The sequence below is a fragment of the Gorilla gorilla genome, chromosome X, assembly GCF_029281585.2.
Source record: "Gorilla gorilla gorilla isolate KB3781 chromosome X, NHGRI_mGorGor1-v2.1_pri, whole genome shotgun sequence".
NCBI classification, from domain to species: domain Eukaryota; kingdom Metazoa; phylum Chordata; class Mammalia; order Primates; family Hominidae; genus Gorilla; species Gorilla gorilla.
The window spans coordinates 10,696,745-10,721,615 of NC_073247.2; the positions used below are offsets into that span (position 1 = coordinate 10,696,745).

A 24,871-nucleotide genomic window follows, 5' to 3' on the forward strand; every position below is an offset into this window, starting at 1 on the left:
CGAGACAGAATAATGGCCCCAAAGATGTCCACGTCCTAATCCCATGTGCGAGACAGAATAATGGCCCCAAAGATGTCCACGTCCTAATCCCCATGTGATAGACAGAATAATGGCCCCAGAGATGTCCACAGCCTAGTCCCATGTGGGAGACAGAATAATGACCCTGCAGACCTTCCCCAGCTGGCCATGACCCCTCATTTGACCAGGTCAGCAGCTGACCACCATCCTGGGTTTGTTTCCCCAAATCACCTCCCTGGGGTCCCCTGCCAGGAATGTCCTGGGAGAGGCAACCTCCTCACTGTGTGATATTTTCTCTCCTGCAGGTCTTCCCTTCTCTCTGACCAGCACCATGCTTCTCCTGGTGACAAGCCTTCTGCTCTGTGAGTTACCACACCCAGCATTCCTCCTGATCGCAGAGAAATCGGGTAAGTATGGAAACCTGGCTGAACCTTCTCTGCTGCCCCTGTTTAGATGTCCTGCATCTGGAGACCTATCTGGATACCTGGGTCCATCTGCATTTCATCTCTAATGTTTATGAGGGACCCAATAAGCACCAGCCAACCCACCAGAAGCTCAGAGCTCCTCTTGTTCTCACCTCCTTTTCTGCTATTAATTCCCATCCACCCATTCTACAGATGAGAAAACGGAGGCTCAGATACCTCCACAGTTTAACCCAATGACCATCCAGGTAGTGATGGGGCCAGGATGAGGACCCACGTCTGCATGGGGCCAAAGTGTTCCTTCCTTCCTTCGTTCCTCCCTTCTTTCGCTTCCTTCCTTTTTCCTCCTTTCCTTCTTCCCTCCTTTGCTTCCTTCTCTTCCTCCTGCCCTCCCTCTTTCCATCCTTCCTTCTCTCCTTCCTTCCATCCTTCTCTCCCTCCTGATTCATTTCTTCTTTCTTTCTTTCTCTTCCTTCCTTCCCTCCTTCCCTTTCTCTCTTTCTTCCTTCCATTGTTTCCTTCTTTCCTTCCTTCTTCCCTCCCTCCCTCCCTTCTTTCTTTCTCTTTCTTCCTTCCTTCCCTCCTTTCCTCTCTCTCTTTCTTCCTTCCATTGTTTCTTTCTTTCCTTCCTTCCCTCCCTCCCTCCCTCCCTCTCTCTCTCTCTCTTTCTCCTTCTTTGTTTATTCTCCTTCTTTGTTTCTTTCTTCCTCTTTCTTCTTTCTTTCTTTCTTCCTCTTTCTTCTTTCTTTCTTTCTTTCTTTCTCTTTCCTTCTTTCTTTTTCTTTCTTTTCAGAGTCTCCCTCTTGTTGCCCAGGCTGGAGTGCAATGGCTCAATCTCAGCTCACTGCAAACTCAGCCTCCCGGGTTCAAGCGATTCTCCTGCCTCAGCCTCCCGAGTAGCTGGGATTACAGGCGCCTGCCACCAGGCCCAGCTAATTTTTTTGTATTTTTAGTAGAGATGGGGTTTTGTCATGTTGGCCAGGCTGGTCTCAAACTCCTGGCCTCAGGTGTTCCTCCTGCCTTGGCCTCCCAAAGTGCTGGGATTACAGGCGCCCGCCACCATGCCCAGCTAATTTTTGTATTTCTAATAGAGACGGGGTTTTGTCATGTTGGCCAGGCTGGTCTCGAACTCCTGACCTCAGGTGATCCCGTGCCTCAGCCTCCCAAAGTGCTAGGATTACAGCTGTGAGCCACCACACCCAGCCTCTTGTTTGTTGACTTCTTAATAACAGCCACTGTGACTGGCGTGGAATGATAGCTCATTGTGGTTTTGATTTGCATTTCCGGGAGGCACCCTCTTGACTGAGGGTGTCAGGGCCTGCTTCAGGAAAATATTTCCAGGTTTTTGTGACCTGGTTCAGGGAAGACAGACAAAGACAGCTTTCTGTTTCTGCAATTTTCTCAAATTCCTTCAGCTTTATATTAAACTGCCAAGGTTCCATAATTTGGGAAGCGTGTTCAGAGCCACATCACTCTGGATAAAGAGCCTTTGCCTGTTCTCATTCAAGCGGTTTTCTTTCTCTCTCTCTCTCTGTTTTTTTTTTTTTTTTTTTTGAGATGGAGTCTTACTCTGTCTCCCAGGCTGGAGTGCAGTGGCGTGATCTCGGCTCACTACAGCCTCCACCTCCTGGGTTCAACCGATTCTCCTGCCTCAGCCTCCTGAGTAGCTGGGATTACAGGTACCCGCCACCATGTCCACCTAATTTTTTTGTATTTTTAGTAGAGACAGGGTTTCACCACGTTGGCCAGGTTGGCCTCGAACTCCTGACCTCAGGTGATCTGCCCACCTCGGCCTCCCAAAGTGCTGGGATTGCAGGCGTGAGCCACCGTGCCCGGCCAGTTGTTGATGATTTCTGCAGTAAACATCTCCATGTGGAGAAGGAGCAAGCTGGGACCACAGATGTGCACCACCACGCCTGCCTAATTTAAATTTTTTTAAAAAATTGTTTTTTTTAAGAGATGCGATCTTGCTATGTTGCCCAGGCGGGATCTCAACCTACTGGGCTCAAGTCAGCTTTTTGCCTCAGCCTCCCAAGGTGCTGGGATTAGAGGCGTGAGCCACCACCCCCAGTCTTCAGATGATTTTTGAATATTTCTGCAGTAGAAATCTCCTTTTTCAGAAACAGCAAGGGGGCTGTGAAAAGGAGGGAATATGGACAAGGCAGGAACAGATACCTGAGGATGTGGGACGTCCTGGGGCCACGTGGGTGACAGAGGAAAATCAGCAGGTTCCAGCCCTGAACTTCACCTCCCAGAGCCGGGTGGGAGGAGAGAAAACAGGGCCGGCCGGGCACGGTGGCTCACGCCTGTTATCCCAGCACTTCGGGAGGCTGAGGCAGGTGGATCACCTGAGGTCGGCAGTTCGAGACCAGCCTGACCAACATGGTGAAACCCCGTCTCTACTAAAAATACAAAAATTAGCCGGGCGTGGTGGTCGGCGCCTGTAATCCCAGCTACTCGGGAGGCTGAGGCAGGAGAATCCCTTGAACCCGGGTGGCGGAGCTTGCAGTGAGCTGAGATCACACCACTGCACTCCAGCCTGGGAGACAAAGCCAGACTCCATCTCAAAAAAAAAAAAAAAAAAAGGAAAAGAAAAGAGGAAATTCTGAATCCAGTGCCCGCTCCTTGCAGATCTGCGAACAGTGGTACCAGCTTCTAGTCTCAATGTGAGGTTTGACTCCAGGACGATGAATTTAAGCTGGGACTGCCAAGAAAACACAACCTTCAGCAGGTGTTTCTTAACTGACAAGAAGAACAGAGTCGTGGAACCCAGGGTGAGACGAATTTCCCATGCTCAACCCCTGTCCTTTACACATCCCTTTCTGAGTTAAAAGCAACAGGGCCAGCCGGGTGCGGTGGCTCACGCCTGTAATCCCAGCACTTTGGGAGGCCGAGGCGGGTGGATCACCTGAGGTCGGGAGTTCGAGACCAGCCTGACCAACATGGTGAAACCCCATCTCTACTACAAATACAAAATTAGTCGGGCGTGCTGGTGCATGCCTGTAATCCCAGCTACTCGGGAGGCTGAGGGCAGGAGAATTACTCGAACCCGGGAGGTGGAAGTTGCAGTGAGTCGAGCTCGTGCCATTGCACTCCAGCCTGGGCGACAGAGCGAGACTCCGTCTCATAAAATAAAATAAGGCCGGGTGTGGTGGCTCACGCTTGTCATCCTAGCACTCTGGGAGGCCGAGGCAGGTGGATCACCTGAGGTCAGGAGTTCAAGACCAGGCTGACCAACATGGTGAAACCCTGTCTCTACTAAAAATACAAAAATTAGTCTAGCGTGCTCCTGCACGGCTGTAATCCCAGCTACTTGGGAGGCTGAGGCAGGAGAATCACTTGAACCCGGGAGGCGGAGGTTGCAGTGAGCTGGGTGTGGTGGCAGGTGCCTGTAATCCCAGCTACTCGGGAGGCTGAGGCAGAAGAATCGCTCGAACTCAGGAGGTGGAGGTTGTGGTGAGCCGAGATGGTGCCATTGCACTGCAGCCTGGGCAACAAGAGCAAAACTCTGTCTCAAAAAATAATAATAATAAATTCAGTTAAATAAAAGCGAGAGGGCCACAGACACAAACAACACAAGTGTGGTATTTGGAGAAATGTCAGAGCCAATAATCTCACGGGGACCGGGAAAGTGCTGTTAGGTCATGTCCACAATGTGTACCAGAGCCTGATTCCCTGAGGCAGAGCCTGTGTTACCGTATTTTACCCCAGGAGAAGAGAAATCCTGGCAAATGCAGTTGGATGTGCGCCTGGGTCTGGTGGAAGCAGGATGGAGAAAAGTAAAGTGTCAGTCACGTTGTCAGTGTGTCACCGTCCTGGTTCCCCAAGGGATTAAGGTCAGGGTTTTTGGAACACAGGAAACAGAGACGGAAGAGCGGGGAGAGGGGAGGGAAGGAGGGAGAAACACAGAAAGAATAGAAGGAGGAGGGAGAGGATGAGAGAAATATGGGTGATCGATAGACAGGTGATAGATGATTTATTGACTGACAGGTGATAATAGATGATTGGAAGATTGATAATCAATTCTATAGGTAGGTGTTACACGGAGGGATGGGTGGTCTTGCTATGTTACCCCAGATGACACACTTTTTTTTTTTTTTTTTTTGAGATGGAGTTTCGCTCTTCTTGCCCAGGCTGGAGTGCACTGGTGTGATCTTGGCTCACTGCAACCTCCACCTGCTGGGTTCAAGCGATTCTCCTATCTCAGCCTCCTGAGTAGCTGGGATTACAGCTGCGTGCCACCACGCCTGGCTAGTTTTTGTATTTTTAGTAGAGGTGGGGTTTCACCATGTTGATCAGGCTGGTCTCCAACTCCAGACCTCGTGATCCAACCCCCTTGGCCTCCCAGAGTGCTGGCATGACAGGTGTGAGCCACCGTGTCCGACCTTTATTTTTTGGGATGGAGTCTCGCTCTGTCGCCCAGGCTGGAGTGCACTGGCGTGATCTCAGCTCCCTGCAACCTGTGCCTCCCGGGTTCAAGAGATTCTCCTGCCTCAGCCTCCCAAGTAGCTGGGATTACAGGTGCCCGCCACCACGCCCAGCTAATTTTGTACTTTTAGTAGAGACAGGGTTTCACCATGTTGGCCGGGCTGGTCTCGAACTCCTGACCTCAAGTGATCCACCCACCTCCGCCTCCCAAAGTGCTGGCATTACAAGTGTGAGCCACTATGTCTGACCCTTTTTTTGGTGGGATGGAGTCTCTGTCTGTTGCCCAGGCTGGAGTGCAGGCACGCAATCTCAGCTCCCTGCAACCTGTGCCTCCCGGGTTCAAGAGATTCTCCTGCCTCAGCCTCCCGAGTAGCTGGGATTACAGGTGCCTGCCACCACACCTGGCTAATTTTTTTATTTTTAGTAGAGACGGGGGTTTCACCATGTTGGCCCGGCTGGTCTTGAACTCCTGACCTCAAGTGATCCACCCACCTCAGCCTCCCAAAGTGCTGGCATTACAGGTGTGAGCCACCATGTCCGACCCTTTTTTTGGGGGGATGGAGTCTCTGTCTGTTGCCCAGGCTGGAGTGCAGGCACGCAATCTCAGCTCACTGCAACCTGTGCCTCCTGGGTTCAAGAGATTCTCCTGCCTCAGCCTCCCATGTAGCTGGGATTACAGGTGCGTGCCACCACGCCTCGCTAATTTTTGTATTTTTAGTAGAGATGGGATTTCACCATGTTGGCCCGGCAGGTCTTGAACTCCTGACCTCAAGTGATCCACCCACCTCGGCCTCCCAAAGTGCTGGGATTACAGGTGTGAGCCACGGCACCTGGCCTCTAGTCTGATACTTTCAGCACTGCTAGAGTATAAGATTGAGTTTTCACCTGCAAGCTGGTATTCAGCGTATCCACTCAGAGTCCTCGGAGGAAGCTTAGGGGGATGATTTCACAAAGGGAGGCAGGTGCATGTCGCCAAATCCAGGTAAAAACCAATACCATGGCCGGGCGTGGTGGCTCACGCCTATAATCCCGGCACTTTGGGCAGGGCGAGGCGGGTGGATCACCTGAGGTCAGGAGTTTGAGACCAGCCTGGCCAACATGGTGAAACCCTGTCTCTACTACAAATACACAAATTAGCAGGGTGTGGTGGCAGGTGTCTGTAATCCGAGCTACTCCGGAGGCTGAGGCAGGAGAATTGCTTGAACCTGGAAGGCGGAGGGTGCAGTGAGCCGAGATCGCGCCACTGCTCTCCAGCCTGAAGACTGTAGGAGACAGAAGGTTGTTTCCTAATCGGCTCTGTCTGGTTGCAATTCTTCAGCTCAGTAACAACGAATGTTCGTGCACATTTCGTGAAATCTGTCTGCATGGAGGAGTCACATTTGAGGTTCACGTGAATACTAGTCAAAGAGGATTTCAACAGAAACTGCTTTATCCAAATTCAGGTAAGCAGGACAGCTCAGGGATCCGTTTACAGCACTGGCCCCACCACCCTGCCAGCATCAAAGTGCATCCCGTTGAACTTCGGAGTGAAAATTATTCTGTTTCTACCTCTTCCCAGGAAGGGAGGGTACCGCTGCTCAGAATTTCTCCTGTTTCATCTACAATGCGGATTTAATGAACTGCACCTGGGCGAGGGGTCCGACAGCCCCCCATGACGTCCAGTATTTTTTGTACATACAAAACTCAAAGTAAGTGTTCACCTCATGTGAAGAATTATGAGGAATGCAGGGATGGGAGAAAAAATCATGCTGGTTTTCTTTTTTTCCTTTTTCTTTTTTTAAGACATGGTCTTGCTCTGTTGCCCAGGCTGGAATGCAATGGTGCCACCTCAGCTCACTGCAACCTCGACCTCCTGGGTTCAAGCAATTTTCCTGCCTCAGCTTCCCAGGTAGCTGGGATTACAGGCGCCCGCCACCACATCCAGCTAAATTTTGTACTTTTAGTAGAGACGGGGTTTTGCCATGTTGCCCAGGTTGGTCTCGAACTCCTGAGCTGAAGTGGTCTGCCTGCCTTGGCCTCCCAAAGTGTTGGGATTACAGGCGTGAGCCACCACACCAGGCCCCATATATGTATTTAGAGACAGAGTCTTGCTCTGTCGCCCAGGCTGGAGTGTAGTGATGTGATCTCAGCTCCCTGCAACCTGCGCCTCCCTCCAGGGTTCAAGTGATTCTCCTGCCTCAGCCTCCCAAGTAGCTGGGACTACAGGTGCACTCCATCACACCCGTCTAATTTTTGTATTTTTAGTAGAGACAGGGTTTCACCATGCTGGCCAGGCTGGTCTCGAACTCCTGACCTCGTGATCCACCCATCTTGGCCTCCCAAAGTGCTGGAATTACAGGCGTGAGCCACAATGCCTGGCCTGTTTTTTTGGTTGTTGTTTTGTTTTGTGTTTTTTGTTTTGTTTTGTGTTTCTTTTTGTTTTGCCTTGTGTTTTTGTGTTCTTGTTTTGTTTTGTGTTTTTGTGTTTTTCTTTTGTTTTTGTGTTTTTTTGGTTTCATGTTTTTGTGGTGTTTTGTGTTTTTGTGTTTTTGTTTTTTGTGTTTGTTTTGTTTTGTGTTTTGTGTTTGTTTTTGTTTTGTTTTGTGTTTTTTGTTTTGTGTTGTGTTTGTTTTTGTTTTGTGTTGTGTTTTTTGTTTGTGTTTTGGTGTTTTTGTTTTGTGTTTTTTGTTTTGTGTTTGTTTTTGTTTTGTGCTTTTGTGTTTTTGTTTTGTGTTTTGTGTTTTGTTTTGTGTTTTTGTGTTTTGTTTTCTTTTGTGTTTTTGTTTTGTGTTTTTGTGTTTTGTGTTTTTGTGTTTTTGTGTTTTGTGTTTTTGTGTTTTGTTTTGTGTTTGTTTTTGTTTTGTTTTGTGTTTTTGTGTTTTGTTTTGTTTTCCTGATTGCTCTCTGAGCACTTTCTAATCTTTCAGGAGAAGGAAGGAGATCCGGTGTCCTTATTACATACAAGACTCAGGAACCCATGTGGGATGTCACCTGGATAACCTGTCAGGATTAACGTCTCGCAATTACTTTCTGGTTAACGGAACCAGCCGAGAAATTGGCATCCAATTCTTCGATTCACTTTTGGACACAAAGAAAATAGGTGAGAATAACACATATGATTTTCCTATTGTTTATAGGTGAAATGGAATCTGCCTTAAAATCTGTGTAACTGAGGCCAGGTGTGGTGGCTCACACCTGTAATCTCAGCACTTTGAGAGGCCGAGGCAGGCCGATCACCTGAGATTGGGAGTTTGAGACCAGCCTGACCAACTTGGGGAAACCCCATCTCTACTAAAAATACAAAAATTAGCCAGGCATGGTGGCACGTGCCTGTAATCCCAGCTACTCGGAAGGCTGAGGAGAATCACTCGAACCTAGGAGGTGGACGTTGCAGTGAGGTGAGATTGTGCCACTGCACTCCAGCTTGAGCAACAGAGCATGACTCTGTCTCAAAAACAAACAAACAAAAATCTGTGTAACTTTGGTGCTGTAACAAATTAGAACTGAGCTGATTTAACTTTCCTTTTTTTGAGATACAGTCTCGCTCTGTCACCCAGGCTGGAGTGCAGTGGCGCAATCTCAGCTCACTGCAACCTCTGCCTCCCAGGTTCAAGCGATTCTCCTGTCTCAGCCTCCTTAGTAGCTTGGATTACAGGTGCACACCACCACGCTCGGCTAATTTTTGTATTTTTAGTAGAGACAGTGTTTCACCATCTTGGCCGGGCCGGTCTCGAACTCCTGACCTCAGATGATCCGCCTGCCTCAGCCTCCCAAAGTGCTGGGATTACAGGCGTCAGCCACTGCACCTGACCTACCTCTTTACCTCCTTCCTTCTTTCCTTCCTCCCTGCCTTTCTGCCTTTCTTCTTTCTTCCCTTTTCTTCCCTTCCTTTCTTCCTTCCTTCCTTCCTTCCCTCCCTCCTTTCCTTCCTTCCTTCCTCCTTCCCTCCCTTCTTCCTTCCCTCCCTCTCTCCTCCCTCCCTCTCTCCTCCCTCCCTCTCTCCCTCCCTCCCTTCTTCATTCCTTCTTCCTCTCCTTCCTTCTCCTTCACTCATTTCCTCCTTCCTTCCTCTTTTTCTTCATTTCTTCCTCACCAGCACCTCTTCGTGTCCCAGTGCCCTGCTCCTGGCTGGCCTTTTGGAGCCAGTCCCGTATGCCCACACGCTCTCCTCTTCCCAAGCCCACCACATCCCACCCATGGACTCCTTCATCCCGTTGGACATTCCCAGCCTCTTCAGGCTTAGGACTCTCACAGAAGTGTGACTCCTGCCCACCAAGCCCATCCCCACCTCCCACCCTGGAACCCCTGCCCCAGTGGGTATCTCTCCTGTACATGGTAGTTGCCCCACCTCCACTTGGACCCAGTGTAGACAGAAGGAGACCCTGCACCACCTCCACCTGGACCCAGTGTAGACAAAGAGGTGTCCCTACTCCACGTCCACCTGGACCCAGTGTAGACAGAAGGAGACCCTGTACCACCTCCACCTGGACCCAGTGTAGACAAAGAGGTGTCCCTACTCCACATTTACCTGGACACAGTGTAGACAGGAGGAGACTGCACCACCTCCACTTGGACCCAGTGTAGACAGAAGGAGACCCTGCACCACCTCCACCTGGACCCAGTGTAGACAAAGAGGTGTCCCTACTCCACGTCCACCTGGACCCAGTGTAGACAGAAGGAGACCCTGTACCACCTCCACCTGGACCCAGTGTAGACAAAGAGGTGTCCCTACTCCACATTTACCTGGACACAGTGTAGACAGGAGGAGACTGCACCACCTCCACTTGGACCCAGTGTAGACAGAAGGAGACCCTGCACCACCTCCACCTGGACCCACTGTAGACAAAGAGGTGTCCCTACTCCACGTCCACCTGGACCCAGTGTAGACAGGAGGAGACTGCACTACCTTCACCTGGACCCAGTGTAGACAAAGAGGTGTCCCTACTCCACATTTACCTGGACACAGTGTAGACAGAAGGAGACCCTGTACCACCTCCACCTGGACCCAGTGTAGACAAAGAGGTGTCCCTACTCCACATTTACCTGGACACAGTGTAGACAGGAGGAGACCCCGCCCCACCTCTACCTGGACCCAGTGTGAAGGCAACCAGCCCTTCCACACATGTGGGTATTTCTCGTCAGGTGGGACGAGAGACTGAGAAAAGAAATAAGACACAGAGACAAAGTATAGAGAAAGAACAGTGAGCCCAGGGGACCGGCGCTCAGCATACGGAGGACCTGCACCGGTCTCTGAGTTCTCTCAGTATTGATTGCTTACTATTTTCACTATCTCGGCAAGGGGAATGTGGCAGGAGGACAGGGTGATAGCGGGGAGAAGGTCAGCAGGATGACATATGAGCAAAGGAATCTCTGTCACAAATAAGTTCAAGGGAAGCTACTATGCCTGGATGCGCACGCAGGCCAGATTTATGCTTCTCTCCACCCAAACGTCAGTGTAGCAAAGAGTCACCGAGCAGTATTGCCACCAGCATATCTCGCCTCCAGCCACAGGGCGGTTTTCTCCTGTCTCAGAATAGAACGAATGTACGATCGGGTTTTACACGGAGACATTCCATTCCCAGGGGCAGGCAGGAGACGGAGGGCTTCCTCTTATCTCAACCACGAGAGGACTTCCTCTTCGGCACAGACCCTTTACGGGTGTCGGGCTGGGGGATGGTCAGGTCTTTCCCTTCCCACGAGGCCATATCTCAGGCTGTCTCAGTGGGGGAACCCTCAGACAATACCCAGGTTTCTCGGGCAGAGGTGCCTGCGGCTTTCCGCAGTGCATGGTGTCCCTGGTTAATAGAGAGTGGAGAATGGCGATAACTTTTACCAAGCATGCTGCCTGCAAACCTATTGTTAACGAGACACAGCACATGTTTCTGTGAGGACAGTGTTGGGGCTACAGTTACAGCTTAACAGCGTCTCAAGGCAAAACAGTGGTTCAAAATACGGATCAAAATGGAGTTTCTTACCTTCCTTTCTACATAGACACAGTAACAGTCTGATCTTTCTTTTTGTTTGTTTGTTTGTTTGTTTTTCTGAGATGGAGTCTCACTCTGTCGCCCACCCAGGCTGGAGTGCAGTGGTGCGACCTCGGCTCACTGCAACCTCCACCTCGCGGGTTCAAGTGATTCTCCTGCCTCAGCCTCCCGAGTAGCTGGGATGACAGGTGCCCGCCACCACGCCCGGCTAATTTTTTTGGATTTTTAGTAGAGGCGGGGTTTCACCGTGTTAGCCAGGATGGTCTCGATCTCCTGACCTCGTCATCCGCCCGCCTCGGCCTCCCAAAGTGCTGGGATTACAGGTGTGAGCCACCGCACCCGGTCCCCTGATCTCTCTTTCTTTTCCCTACACAGAGTAGACAAAGAGGTGTCCCTACTCCACGTTTACCTGGACCCAGTGTAGACAGGAGGAGACCCTGCCCCACCTCCACCTGGACCCAGTGTAGACAAAGAGGTGTCTCTACTCCATATCTACCTGGGCCCAGTGTAGACGGGAGGAGACCCTGCCCCACCTCCACCTGGACCCAGCATAGACAAAGAGGTGTCTCTACTCCATATCTACCTGGACCCAGTATAGACGGGAGGAGACCCTGCCCCATCTCCACCTGACCCAGTGTAGACAAAGAGGTGTCTCTACTCCATATCTACCTGGACCCGGTGTAGACAAAGAGGTGTCCCTAGTCCACATCCACCTGGACCGAGTGTTGACAGGAGGAGACCCTGCCCCACCTCCACCTGGACCCAGTGTAGACAGGAGAAGACCCTGCACCACCTCCACCTGGACCCAGCGTAGACAAAGAGGTGTCTCTACTCCATATCTACCTGGACCCAGTGTAGACGGGAGGAGACCCTGCCCCACCTCCACCTGGACCCAGCGTAGACAAAGAGGTGTCTCTACACCATATCTACCTGGACCCAGTGTAGACGGGAGGAGACCCTGCCCCATCTCCACCTGGACCCAGTGTAGACAGAAGGAGACCCTGCCCCATCTCCACCTGGACCCAGTGTAGACAGAAGGAGACCCTGCCCCATCTCCACCTGGACCCAGTGTAGACAGAAGGAGACCCTGCACCATCTCCACCTGGACCCACTGTAGTCAAAGAGGTGTCCCTACTCCACCTCCACCTTGACCCAGTGTAGACAGGAGGAGACTCTGCACCACCTCCACCTGGACCCAGTGTAGACAGGAGGAGACCCTGCCCCACCTCCACCTGGAGTCAGTGTAGACAGGACCTCTCAGGTTCAGGGGTGTGTCCTGCGCCCTCGTTACAGAACGATTCAACCCTCCCAGCAATGTCACCGTACGTTGCAACAGGACGCACTGCCTCGTACGGTGGAAACAGCCCAGGACCTATCAGAAGCTGTCGTACCTGGACTTTCAGTACCAGCTGGACATCCACAGAAAGGTCGGTGAGAGCTCCCCGGGGCTGGGCACCAGGAGGGAGGCGTACGGGACACACCCGCACAGGAGCCTGGGAATCCCGGGGAATCGGCCTGGGGGAAGGATGGGTGGGTGGTGAGCGGTGACTCTGGGGTGAACGCACTTCGGGTAGCGGAGGAAGAGGTGAACGGTCTGTGGCCTGTGAAGCCACCTTGAAGGAGGTTGCAGGGAGGGTGGACAAGGATGATCCTGCAACCGTGGAACCAGGAACTGGACCGGGAGGTGTGGGGGACGATGCCACAAGCAAGGAGAGCCTCTGCTCCACCTCCAGCTGGACGCAGTGTAGACAGAAGGAGACCCTGCCCCATGTCTACCTGGACCCAGTGTAGACAGGAGGAGACCCTGCCCTACCTCCACGGAGACCCAGTGTAGACAGGAGGAGACCCTGCCCCACCTCCACGGAGACCCAGTGTAGACAGGATGAGCGCTTGTCCCACCTCCACGGAGACCCAGTGTAGACAGGAGGAGACCCTGCCCCACCTCCACGGAGACCCAGTGTAGACAGGATGAGCGCTTGTCCCACCTCCACGGAGACCCAGTGTAGACAGGAGGAGACCCTGCCCCACCTCCACGGAGACCCAGTGTAGACAGGAGGAGACCCTGCCCCACCTCCACGGAGACCCAGTGTAGACAGGAGGAGACCCTGCCCCACCTCCACGGAGACCCAGTGTAGACAGGAGGAGCGCTTGTCCCACAACTACCTGGACCCATTGTAGACAGGAAGAGAGACTGCCTCATGTCCACCTCGATCCAGTGTAGACAAGAGGAGATCTTGTCCCACAACCTCCTGGGCCCAGTGTAGACAGGAGGAGACCCTGCCCCACCTCCACGTAGACCCTGTGTAGACAGGAGGAGCTCTTGTCCCACAACCACCTGGACCCAGTGTAGACAAGAAGGAGAGCCTGCCCCACCTCCATGGAGACCCAGTGTAGACAAGAAGGAGAGCCTGCCCCACCTCCATGGAGACCCAGTGTAGACAGGAGGAGCTCTTGTCCCACAACTACCTGGACCCAGTGTAGACAGGAGGAGCTCTTGTCCCACAACCACCTGGACCCAGTGTAGACAGGAAGAAACCCTGCCCCACGTCCACCTCGATCCAGTGTAGACAAGAGGAGATCTTGTCCCACAACCACCTGGACCCAGTGTAGACAGGAAGGAGAGCCTGCCCCATGTCTACCTGGACGACAGGAGAATACCCTGCCCCAAGGCCAGTGGGACCTTTCTGGATGGGTTACAGGAAGATATCTGGCCAGGAAGACTTCTGTGTTTGCAGCTCCTCATCCTACCTGTCTTGTAGATTCGGGGTTTGTGGAGGGAGACCTGCCTGCCACTCCACAGGGACTCTTTCCTGTTCGGTGCCCACACCAGGGGAGACACTGTGTGAACCATCTACAGTGTTTTAGAAATGGAAACAGTGAGCCTTGTGTTGTGTTTTGTTTTGTTTCTAGAATACCCAGCCTGGCACGGAAAACCTACTGGTAAGTGAAACCACGGACCCTACTGACAACCCTCAGCGTAACCCTACGGTCCCCTACTCACCACACCTAGTGTAACCCTACGGTCCCCTACTCACGACCCCTACAGTCCCCTACTGACGACCTCCAGCATAACCCTACAGTCCCCTACTCACCACACCTAGTGTAAGGAGGAGGAGACCCTGCCCCACCTCCACAGAGACCCAGTATAGACAGGAGGAGCTCTTGTCCCACAACCACCTGGACCCCGTGTAGACAGGAAGAGACCCTGCCCCACGTCCACCTAGTTTAACCCTACAATCCCCTACTTACCACACCTAGTGTAACCCTACAGTCCCCTACTCACGACCCCTACAGTCCCCTACCGACGACCTCCAGTGTAACCCTACAGTCCCCTACTCACCACACCTAGTGTAACTCTACAGTCCCCTACTCACGACCCCCGGAGTAATCCTACAGTCTCCTACTCACGACGCCTACAGTTCCCTATTCATGACCCCTAGTGTAACCATACAGTCCCTTACCCGTGAGCCCTGGCATAACCCTACAATCCCCTACTCACCACACCTAGCATAACCCTACAGTCCCCTACCCATGACCCCTGGAGTAACCCTACAGTGCCCTAGTCACTACACCTAGTGTAACCATACAGTTCCCTATCCATGACCTGTGGCGGAACCCTACAGTCCCCTACTCACGACCCCTACAGTCCCCTACCCATGACCCCTGGGGGAACCCTACAGTCCCCTACTCACAACCCCTACAGTCTCCTACCCATGACCCCTGGCGGAACCCTACAGTCCCCTACTCACAACCCCTACAGTCTCCTACCCATGACCCCTGGCGGAACCCTACAGTCCCCTACTCACAACCCCTAGTGTAACCCTACAGTCTCCTACCCATGACCCCTGGCGGAACCCTACAGTCCCCTACTCACGACCCCTACAGTCCCCTACCCATGACCTCTGGCGGAACCCTACAGTCCCCTACTCACGACCCCTACAGTCTCCTACCCACGACCCCTACAGTCTCCTACCCATGACCCCTGGAGTAACCCTACAGTCCCCTATTCAGGAGCCATAGTGTGACCCTACAATCCCCTACTCACAACCCCCAGTGGAACCCTACAGTCCCCTACCCATGACCTCTGGTGGAACCCTACAGTCCCCTACTCACGACCCCTAGTGTAACCCCACATGACCCCCGGTGTAACCCTATAGTCCCCTACCCACGACCCATGTCTGCCTAGACCCAGTGTGATCAGGAGGAGACCCCGCCCCACCTCCCCCTAGACCCAGTGTAGACAAGAAGGAGAGCCTGCCCCATGTCTACCTGGATCCAGTGTAGACAGGAGAATATTCTGCCCGACATACAGTTGAACCACTCACAACCCTAGCGTCACCCTACAGTCTCCACGAACCCAGTATAACCCTACAGTCTTGGCTTATGGGACTCTTGGTGCCAGTGTGGCCCAGGGGTGGACACGGTGGATCCTGAACCGGAGGACGCAGATCTCACACGGGTGAGGCCCCTCATAGTTCTCACTGGGCAGGGTCTGCTCTCGGCCTCAACCTTCATGTCCCAATGGTTGGAATATTTATGCTCAGCCTGTTCTACTGATTTTCCCGTTTTATTCCTCTTTCCTCTACGTGGGTTAAGAATATATTCCAGTGACTGCCTAAGGAGATTATGTCCCCCTCTAAAATGCTTTTAGAGTGAGTACTGTTGCCGGGTATTTACCAAGTCTCGCGGCCACTGTGACCCTCGGTATCCTCCTCTGTCCGATGAGTATGCTAGACTTCGGGATCTTAATATCCCTTGCTAAACTATCCATCTGAAGGTCTGTTAATATCAGTTGTTGATCCTGAATCATTTATTTATGTATGTATTTGTTTTTGAGACGGAGTCTCGCTCTGTCCCCCAGGCTGCAGTGCAGTGGTGCGATCTCAGCTCACTGCAAGCTCCACCTCCCAGCGATTCTCCTGCCTCAGCCTCACTGCAGAGATTCTACAGCCTCAGCCTGTAGCTGGGACTACAGGCACCCACCCCTACACCTGGCCAACAAGTTCTGTTTCAGAAAATAAAATTTTAGCCAGGCACGGTGGCTCACGCCTGTCATCCCAGCACCTTGGGAGGCTGAGGCGGGCAGATAACTTGAGGTCAGCAGTTCAAGACCAGCCTGGCCAACATGGAGAAACCCCATCTCTACTAAAAATACAAAACTTACCCATGCATGGTGGTGGGCGCCTGTAATCCTAGCTACGTGGGAGGCTGAGACAGGAGAATAGCATGAACCCGGGAGGCAGAGGTTGCGGTGAGCCCAGATCATGCCACTGCACTCCAGCGTGGGCGACAGAGCGAGTGTGTCTCAAATAAAATAAAATAAAAAAGGCCAGGCACCGTGGCTCATGCCTGTAATCCCAGCACTTTGGGAGGCCGAGGCGGGCGGATCACAAGGTCAGGAGATCGAGACCATCCTGGCTAACACGGTGAAACCCCGTCTCTACTAAAAATACAACAAAAATTAGCCGGGCGTGGTGGTGGCGGGCACCTGTAGTCCCAGCTGCTGGGGAGGCTGAGGCAGGAGAATGGTGTGAACCCTGGAGGTGGAGGTTGTAGTGAGCCAAGATCGTGCCACTGCACTCCCGCCTGGGCTACAGAGGGAGACTCCGTCTCAAAAAATAAATAAATAAAATAAAATAAAATAAAAAAGTTTAAAGCCTACATCACCCAAATTTTCCCAACTTGTCTCCCATCCAAATACTAACGAGGCTTGACTCTGCTTAGCTTCCAAGACCCGATCAGACCAAGTGCATTCAGGGTGGTAGAAACAAAAGAAAAAGAAAAAAATTTAAAAGACAAAAGAACGAAAAAAGGCAACCTTTTCCCCCACACGGAAGACGCCTATCTCTAACCTTCTTTTTTCCTCCAAAGATTACTGTTTCTGGTGATTTGGAAAATAGATACAACTTTCCAACCTATCTCTAACTTTCTTTTTTCCTCCAAAGATTACTGTTTCTGGTGATTTGGAAAATAGATACAACTTTCCAACCTATCTCTAACCTTCTTTTTTCCTCCAAAGATTACTGTTTCTGGTGATTTGGAAAATAGATACAACTTTCCAAGCTCTGAGCCCAGAGCGAAACATAGTGTGAAGATCAGAGCTGCAGACGTCCGCATCTTGAATTGGAGTTCCTGGAGTGAAGCCATTGAATTTGGTAAGCGTTGGACAGAGGTAAGGGATGTTTGTGCCTTCTGCGGCCACCTTGGAGCAGGCACAGAGGTCAGGTGCTCTGTCCTGGGCGCTGAGATTGAGTTGAGCACGTCGCTGGGAGTAGTGTCAGGCTCTGAGCTTATCGCTGTGGCTCAAAAGAAGGAGGCGGTCTCCTACTCGGTCACGCAACATTGCTTTGCTGATGTTTTTTCAGGACGGATGAGTTGGCTCCCTTAATAACCAGAGAAGGGCCAGGTGCAGCGGTTCACGCCTGTAATCCCAGCAATTTGGGAGGCCGAGGAGGGAGGATCACCGGAGGTCAGGAGTTCGAGACCGGCCTGGCCAACATGGTGAAACCCCATCTCTACTAAAAATACAGAAACTCGGCCGGGTGCGGTGGCTCACACCTCTAATCCCAGCATTTTGGGAGGCCGAGGCAGGTAGATCACAAGGTCAGGAGTTTGAGGCCAGCCTGGCCAACATGGTGAAACCCCGTCTCTACTAAAAATACAAAATTAGCCCAGCATGGTGGCAGGTGCCTGTAATCCCAGCTACTCAGGAGGCTGAGGCAGGAGAATCACTTGAACCCGGGAGGCGGAGGTTGCACTGAGCTGGGATCACGCCACTGCACTCCAGCATGGGTGACAGAGTGAGACTCCATCTCAAAAAAAAAAAGTACTAGCGAGGCATGGTGGCACATGCCTGTAATCCCAGCTACTCGGGAGGCTGAGGGCAGGAGAATGACTTGAACCCGGGAGGCGGAGGTTGCAGTGAGCTGGGATTACACCACTGCACTCCAGCCTGGGCGACAGAGCAAGACTCTGTCTCAAAAAAAAAAAAAAAATACAAAAACCAGCCAGGTGTGGTGGCAGATGCCTGTAATCCCAGCTACTCGGGAGGCTGAGGGTAGGAGAATCACTTGAACCCGGGAGGCGGAGGTTGCAGTAAGCTGGGATCACACCACTGCACTCCAGCCTGGGCGACAGAGTAAGACTCTGTCTCAAAAAAAAAAACAAAAAGAAAAAGTAGAAGGACGTGGTCTCGTACTCATACGGGGTCATGCAACATTGCTTTCTGGTGTTTTTTTCAGGGTGGATGAGCTAGAATCCCTTAATAGCCAGAGGAGGACCCCACTGGTAGTCCTCCTAAAGCCCCACCTCCCTCTGCTCCACTGGGAAACAATCAGTCAGTCTTTGTCCAGTCAAACCATCACCATTCCGGCTCCCTGGCCAAGGGGAAGCTCTCTCCCTCTTTTTTTCCTTTTTTTTTTTTTGAGACGGCGTTTCGCTCTTGTCGCCCAGGCTGGAGTTGGCACGATCTCGGCTCACCGCAAGCTCCACCTCCCGGGTTCACGCCATTCTCCTGCCTCAGCCTCCCAAGTAGCTGGGACTACAGGTGCCCGCCACCACGCCTGGCTAATTTTTTGTATTTTTTTTTTTTTTAGTAGAGACGGGGTTTCACCGTTTTTTAGCCAGGATGGTGTCGATCTCCTGACCTCGTGATCCGCCCACCTCGGCCTCCCAAAGTGCTGGGATTACAGGTGTGAGCCACTGCGCCCGGCCCTCCCTCTTTTTTTTTTTTTTTTTTGAGATGGCGTTTCACTCTTGTTGCCCAGGCTGGAGTGCAGTGGCACCATCTCGGCTCACCGCGATCTCCGCCTCCCAGGTTCAAGTGATTCTCCTGCCTCAGTCTCCCGAGTAGCTGGGATGACAGGCACCTGCCACCACACCCGGCTAATTTTGTATTTTTAGTAGAGACGGGGTTTCACCATGTTGGTCAGGCTGTTCTTGAACTCCTGACCTCAGGTCATCTGCCCACCTCGCCCTCCCAAAGTGCTCTGATGACAGGCGTGAGCCACCGTGCCCGTCCGGGGAAGCTCTCTTCAAAGCCAGGTCTGGGCCGCCCAGGAGACAGGTCTATGCTTTTCTCTGAAGACGATTTTGAGGGCTCTAAATTGAAAAGGGGAAGGGGCAGGATATTGAGAAGTATGCGGTTTTCACCTCAACAAAGGGTACAGAAGAAAAAATGTGAGCTGCAGTGCACTGGCGGACCTCTACCTCCCAGATCACACAGACAAAACGGGGTACAGGGATGATCAGAGGTGCATTCGTGTCTGGTGGGCCGGGGTGACTGCACCTGTAAGAAATGTTTTCTTGTTTATTTATTTTTTGTTTTTTGAGACGGACTCTCGCTCTGTCACCCAGGCTGGAGTGCAATGTCACGATCTCAGCTCACTGCAACCTCCGCCTCCCGGGTTCAAGCGATTCTCCTGCCTCAGCCTCCCGAGTAGCTGGGATTACAGACATGCCTCACGCTTGGCCAATTTTTGTACTTTTATTTTTATTTATTTATTTATTTTGAGATGGAGTTTCGCTGTGTCACCCAGGCTGGAGTGCAATGGCACGATCTCGGCTCACTGCAACCTCCGCCTCCCGGGTTCAAGCTATTCTCCTGCCTCAGCCTCCTGAGTAGCTGGGACTACAGGCACCCACCACCATGCCCAGCTAATTTTTTTGTATTTTTAGTAGAGACGGGGTTTCACCCTGTTAGTGAGGCTTGTCTCGAACTCCTGACCTCAGATGATGCGCCCGCCTTGGCCTCCCAAAGTGCTGGGATGACAGGTGTGAGCCACCGTGCCTGGCCCAATTTTTGTATTTTTAGTAGAGACGGGGTTTCACCATGTTGGTCAGGCTGGTCTCGAACTCCCAACCTCAGGTGATCCTCCCGCCTCAGCCTCCCAAAGTGCTGGGATGACAGGTGTGAGCCACCGTGCCTGGCCCAATTTTTGTATTTTTGGTAGAGACGGGGTTTCACCATGTTGGTCAGGCTGGTCTCGAACTCCCAACCTCAGGTGATCCTCCCGCCTCGGCCTCCCAAAGTGCTGGGATGACAGGCGTGAGCCACCGCATCCGGCCCATGGTGGCGAAGTTTTAACAGCTCACCAGAAATTTCCTTGTGGGCAAAACATAGGGCAGGCAGGTTGCCTTTCAACTCAGAGCCATCTTACTTAAGAACCAAAAAGAGGGAGGCAGGTTTGCTGGGCCCAGTTCTCAGCTTGACTGTTCCCTTTGGCTAAATGCATTTGGACACCCGAAGAGATTTAATTTCCTTTCACACCTCCATCAACGATTCACCGCGGACGCAAACTTGAGTGTCTCTCTAGGTTCTGACGACGGGAACCTCGGCTCTGTGTACATTTACGTGCTCCTGATCGTGGGAACCCTTGTCTGTGGCATCGTCCTCGGCTTCCTCTTTAAAAGGTAACCTGTGAAACATCTGGGCCTCCCCCAGGAAAACAGGCCAGGCCGGGAGGAAAGTGCTTTGTCCAGTCTCTGTCTCTGAGAAAGAGAAACACAGCCTTGGCCGGGCGCGTTGGCTCACGCCTGTCATCCCAGCACTTTGGGAGGCCGAGGCGGGAGGATCACCTGAGGTCGGGAGTTCGAGACCAGCCTGACCAACGTGGAGAAACCCCGTCTCTATTAAAAATACAAAATTAGCCGAGTTTGGTGGTGGGTGCCTGTCATCCCAGCTACTCGGGAGGCTGAGGCAGGAGAATCGCTTGAACCCAGGAGGCGGAGGCTGCGGTGAGCAGAGATCACGCCATTGCACTCCAGCCTGGGCAACAAGAGTGAAACTCCATCTCAAAGTAAGTAAGTAAGTAAATAAATAAATTTTACTTTAAAAACAGACCCCGGCCGGGCACGGTGGCTCATGCCTGTCATCCCAGCACTTTGGGAGGCCAAGGTAGGCAGATCACCTGAGGTCAGGAGTTCAAGTCCAGCCTGGCCAACACGGTGAAACCCCATCTCTACTAAAAAATATAAAAAGTTAGCCGGGCGTGGTGGTGGGCGCCTGTCATCCCAGCTACTCGGGAGGCTGAGGCAGGAGAATCGCTTGAACCCGGGAGGCGGAGGTTGAGGTGAGCCGAGATCACGCCGTTGCACTCCAGCCTGGGCAACAAGAGTGAAACTCCATCTCAAAAAATAACAATAATAATAATAAATAAAAAGAGAGAAACACAGCCTGCAGGTACAAAGATTGCGGTATCTTCCTGTCTCCTGTGGCTTTACCTCTAAGGGATGATCCTTTCTGCCTTTCCCAGACCCTGGAGGCTCCCTACGTCCCTGGGCTTGTGGCCGCGTCACTGCCGTCTCTCCCTCCGTCTCCACGTGACCTCCTCCTCTGTGTCTGTGTCTCCTCTTCTGTCTCTTAGAAGGGCGTCCCAGCACTTTGGAAAGCTGAGGCGGGTGGATCACGAGGTCAGGAGATCGAGACTATCCTGGCTAACACAGCGAAACCCCGTCTCTACTAAAAAATTAGCTGGGCATGGTGGAGGGCGCCTGTAGTCCCAGCTACTCGGGAGGCTGAGGCAGGAGAATGGTATGAACCTGGGAGGCGGAGCTTGCAGTGAGCGGAGATCATGCCACTGCACTCCAGCCTGGGCGACAGAGCGAGACTCCGGCTCAAAAACAAACAAACAAAAAGAATCACCAAATGATGAAAATCTTAAGGAACTACGCTAGGCATGGTGGCTCATGCCTGTCATCCCAGCACTTTGGGAGGCCGAGGCAGGTGGATCACCTGAGGTCAGGAGTTTGAGACCAGCCTGACCAATATGGGGAAACCCCATCTCTACTAAAAATACGAAATTAGCCGAGTGTGGTGGCAGGCACCTGTAATCCCAGCTACTCATGAGGCTGAAGTAGGAGAATGGCTTGAACTCAGGAGGCGGAGCTTGCAGTGAGCTGAGATTGCACCACTGCACTCCAGCCTGGGTGACAGGGCGAGACTCCATCTCAAAACAAACAAAAGAACGGAGAAAATGGGAGATCCTACAGGAATACACAGTGAAGCTCACAAGGAATCTTTTAGAATCTTCCCTCAGCCCCTCAGGCACAGGGATGGGAATGGAACAGGCAGTCAGCTGTGGGCAGCTTCAGGGAGTCTGAGGTCACTGATGTTGAAGGGCTGAGCTCCAGAGGGGAAACGCCTGCCTTGATCCCACCAGCCTTGAAGAGCGTGGTTTCTGGGTTGGAGGTGGGGTTTTGTTTGTTTGGTTTTTTGTTTTTTTGTATTTTTTTGAGACAGACTTTTGCTCTTGTTGCCCAGGCTGGAGTGCAGTGGTGTCATCTCAGCTCACTGCAACCTCGGCCTCCCGGGTTCAAGCAATTCTCCTGCCTCAGCCTCCTGAATAGCTGGGATTACAGGTGCCCGCCACCATGATACTCAGCTAATTTTTGTATTTTTAGTAGAGACGGGGTTTCTCCATGTTGGCCAGGCTGGTCTCGAACTCTTGACCTCAGATGATCCGCCCGCCTCGGCCTCCCAAAGTGCTGAGATTATAGGTGTGAGCCACCACACCCAGCCTAGTTACTTAAGATTTTCGTCATTTGGTGATTCTTTCTTTTTCTTTTTTTCTTTTTTTTTTTGAGATGGAGTCTCACTCTGTCACCGAGGCTGGAGTGCAGTGGTGCAATCTCGGCTCACTGCAACCTCCACCTCCCAGGTTCAAGCAATTCTCCTGCCTCAGCCTCCTGAGTAGCTGGGATTACAGGCAAGCACCACGATACTCAGCTAATTTTTGTATTTTTAGTAGAGATGGGGTTTCTCCATGTTGGCCAGGCTGGTCTCGAACTCTTGACCTCAAGTGATCCGCCCGCCTCGGCCTCCCAAAGTGCCGGGATTACAGGTGTGAGCCACCACGCCCAGCCTTTTTGTATTTTTAGTAGAGACGGGGTTTCACCACGTTGGCCAGGCTGGTCTCGAACTCTTGACCTCAAGTGATCCACCCGCCTCGGCCTCCCAAAGTGCTGAGATTATAGGTGTGAGCCACTGCACCCGGCCTACTTCCTTAAGATTTTTGTCACTTGGTGATTCTTAGTGAAGTTCTGCATAGTTAAGCGCAGCCACCCCGCACGCAGCATCCCTGGGCACAGGGCGTTGATGGAAGGAACTCTGGTGACCTGGGATTCGTTCTCTTCACACTTTTTCTCTGTGTCTCAGGTTCCTTAGGATACAGCGACTGTTCCCGCCAGTTCCACAGATCAAAGACAAACTGAATGATAACCGTGAGGTGGAAGACGAGGTAGGTAGGGGTGGGCGGAGCAGTGACCTGGGATGGAAGGTGGGGAGTGGGGAGCGTGGGACACGGCCTCTGAGTGTCGACCGTCTTGCTTCTCCACCAGCTGGGACCGCGGCGTCACCACCGGTGTGGCTGGAATCTGTATCCCACTCCTGGGCCTTCTCCCGGGTCGGGGTCTTCTCCAGGGTTGGGGTCAGAGTCATCTCTGTGAGCTCCATCAGGAGAAACTGAGGCATGGTTGTGGTCAAAAAAAGGAGAAGACGGTAGAGAGGGCCAGGCACGGTGGCTCACGCCTGTCATCCCAGCACTTTGGGAGGTTGAGGCATGTGGATCATCTGAGGTCAGAGGTTCAAGACCAGCCTGGCCAACGTGGTGAAACCCCATCTCTGCTAAAAATACAAAAAATTAGCCGGGCGTGGTGGTGTACGCCTGAAATCCCAGTGACTCGGGAGGCTGGGGCAGGAGAACGGCTTGAACCCAGGGGGCGGAGGTTGCAGTGAGCAGAGATCACACCACTGCACTCCAGCCTGGGTGACAGAGTGAGACTCCATCTCAAAAGAAAAAAGAAGGTAGAGAGGAGAGGCAGAAATAGAGACAAGAGACAGAGGCAGAGAAAGATGGAGGGAGAGAGATGGAGGAGAGAGAGAGGAATATAGAAGAGAATGAGAAGGAGACACAAAAGAGGGAAACAGGCAGACAGACAGAAACAAAGGCAGACACACAGACAGAGAAACAGAGAGAGGGAGGGAGAAAAGGGAGAAGGAAAGAGAGAGAGACACACACAGAGAGCAAGACAGACCTACAAAGAGAAAAAGACAATCAGAGAGACAGAGATGGAGAAACGGAGACAGATAAACAACAAACATAAAGACCCAGGCGGGGGCCGGGCGCGGTGACTCACACCTGTCATCCCAGCACTTTGGGAGGCCGAGGCGGGTGGATCACTTGAGGTCGGGAGTTCGAGACCAGCCTGACCAACCTGAAGAAACCTCGTCTCTACTAAAATTACAAAAATTAGCCAGGTGTGGTGGCGCACACCTGTAATCCCACCTACTCAGGAGGCTGAGGCAGGAGAATCGCTTGAACCCAGGAGGCGGAGGCTGCAGTGAGCCGAGATCGCACCATCGCACTCCAGCCTGGGCAACAAGAGCAAAACTCTCTATCAAAAACAAAACAAAACAAAAAAATCATCCCCAGCAGGGAGAGGAGAGAGACAGAGAGGAACAGAGGCACAGAGAGGGGAGAGAGACAAAGACAGAGACACACAGAGAAAGACACAGACAGAAAAAGAGAGAGAGAGGGAGAAGGAGACATAGAGACAGGGACAAAGAGAAAAGGACAGACAGAGAGAGAAACAGAGAGACATAGGTGGACACGGAGAGGGGAGAGAGAGAGACAGACAGACAGAAACAGACAGAGACCAAGGGATGAGAGTGGAAGAGAGAGACAGATGGAGGAAAAAGACAGAGAGGGAGGCAGAGAAAAGACACACAGAGACACCGAGAGAGACAGGGAAGACAGAGGAGTCGGACTTAGTCTCAGCGAGAGCCCAGAGAGGGTGAACAAGGGCGAGGAACCATGTGACCTGCACCCTGAGACCCCACTGGCGCTCCTGTCCCACCCACCTCTCTCCGGCTCAGGGACTGCGTCTTATGTTGCCGTAGGCTGGCAGGCTGGAAAGTCAGGCCAGGGCTGATGCTCATCCCAGAGGCAGAACTGTCCTGCATTCTCAGAGTGGGAGATGAAATTTTTAAAAAGGAAATAAAACTCTTGTCTGGGGAACCTCAGCTTTTATCCTTCAGACCTT

At 52.3% G+C, this 24,871-nt stretch overlaps 1 protein-coding gene across 3 annotated transcripts in view; it reads left to right on the top strand.

Annotated features, from left to right (window-relative positions):
• Positions 1-24,871, top strand: part of LOC129530148 (granulocyte-macrophage colony-stimulating factor receptor subunit alpha) — a 45,867-nt gene that overhangs the window by 15,818 nt on the left and 5,178 nt on the right. For 2 of the 3 annotated variants that reach the window (XM_055376910.2, XM_055376909.2), the window contains 10 exons: positions 324-425; positions 3,072-3,214; positions 6,187-6,310; positions 6,427-6,556; positions 7,775-7,947; positions 12,125-12,258; positions 13,742-13,771; positions 16,851-16,986; positions 20,146-20,242; positions 22,986-23,067. In XM_055376910.2, the coding sequence (XP_055232885.1) occupies positions 350-425; positions 3,072-3,214; positions 6,187-6,310; positions 6,427-6,556; positions 7,775-7,947; positions 12,125-12,258; positions 13,742-13,771; positions 16,851-16,986; positions 20,146-20,242; positions 22,986-23,067 (1,125 nt within the window). In that variant the 5' untranslated portion in view covers positions 324-349. The remainder of the gene's footprint in view (positions 1-323; positions 426-3,071; positions 3,215-6,186; positions 6,311-6,426; positions 6,557-7,774; positions 7,948-12,124; positions 12,259-13,741; positions 13,772-16,850; positions 16,987-20,145; positions 20,243-22,985; positions 23,068-24,871) is intronic. The other variant, XM_063703342.1, reaches the window with a different exon arrangement.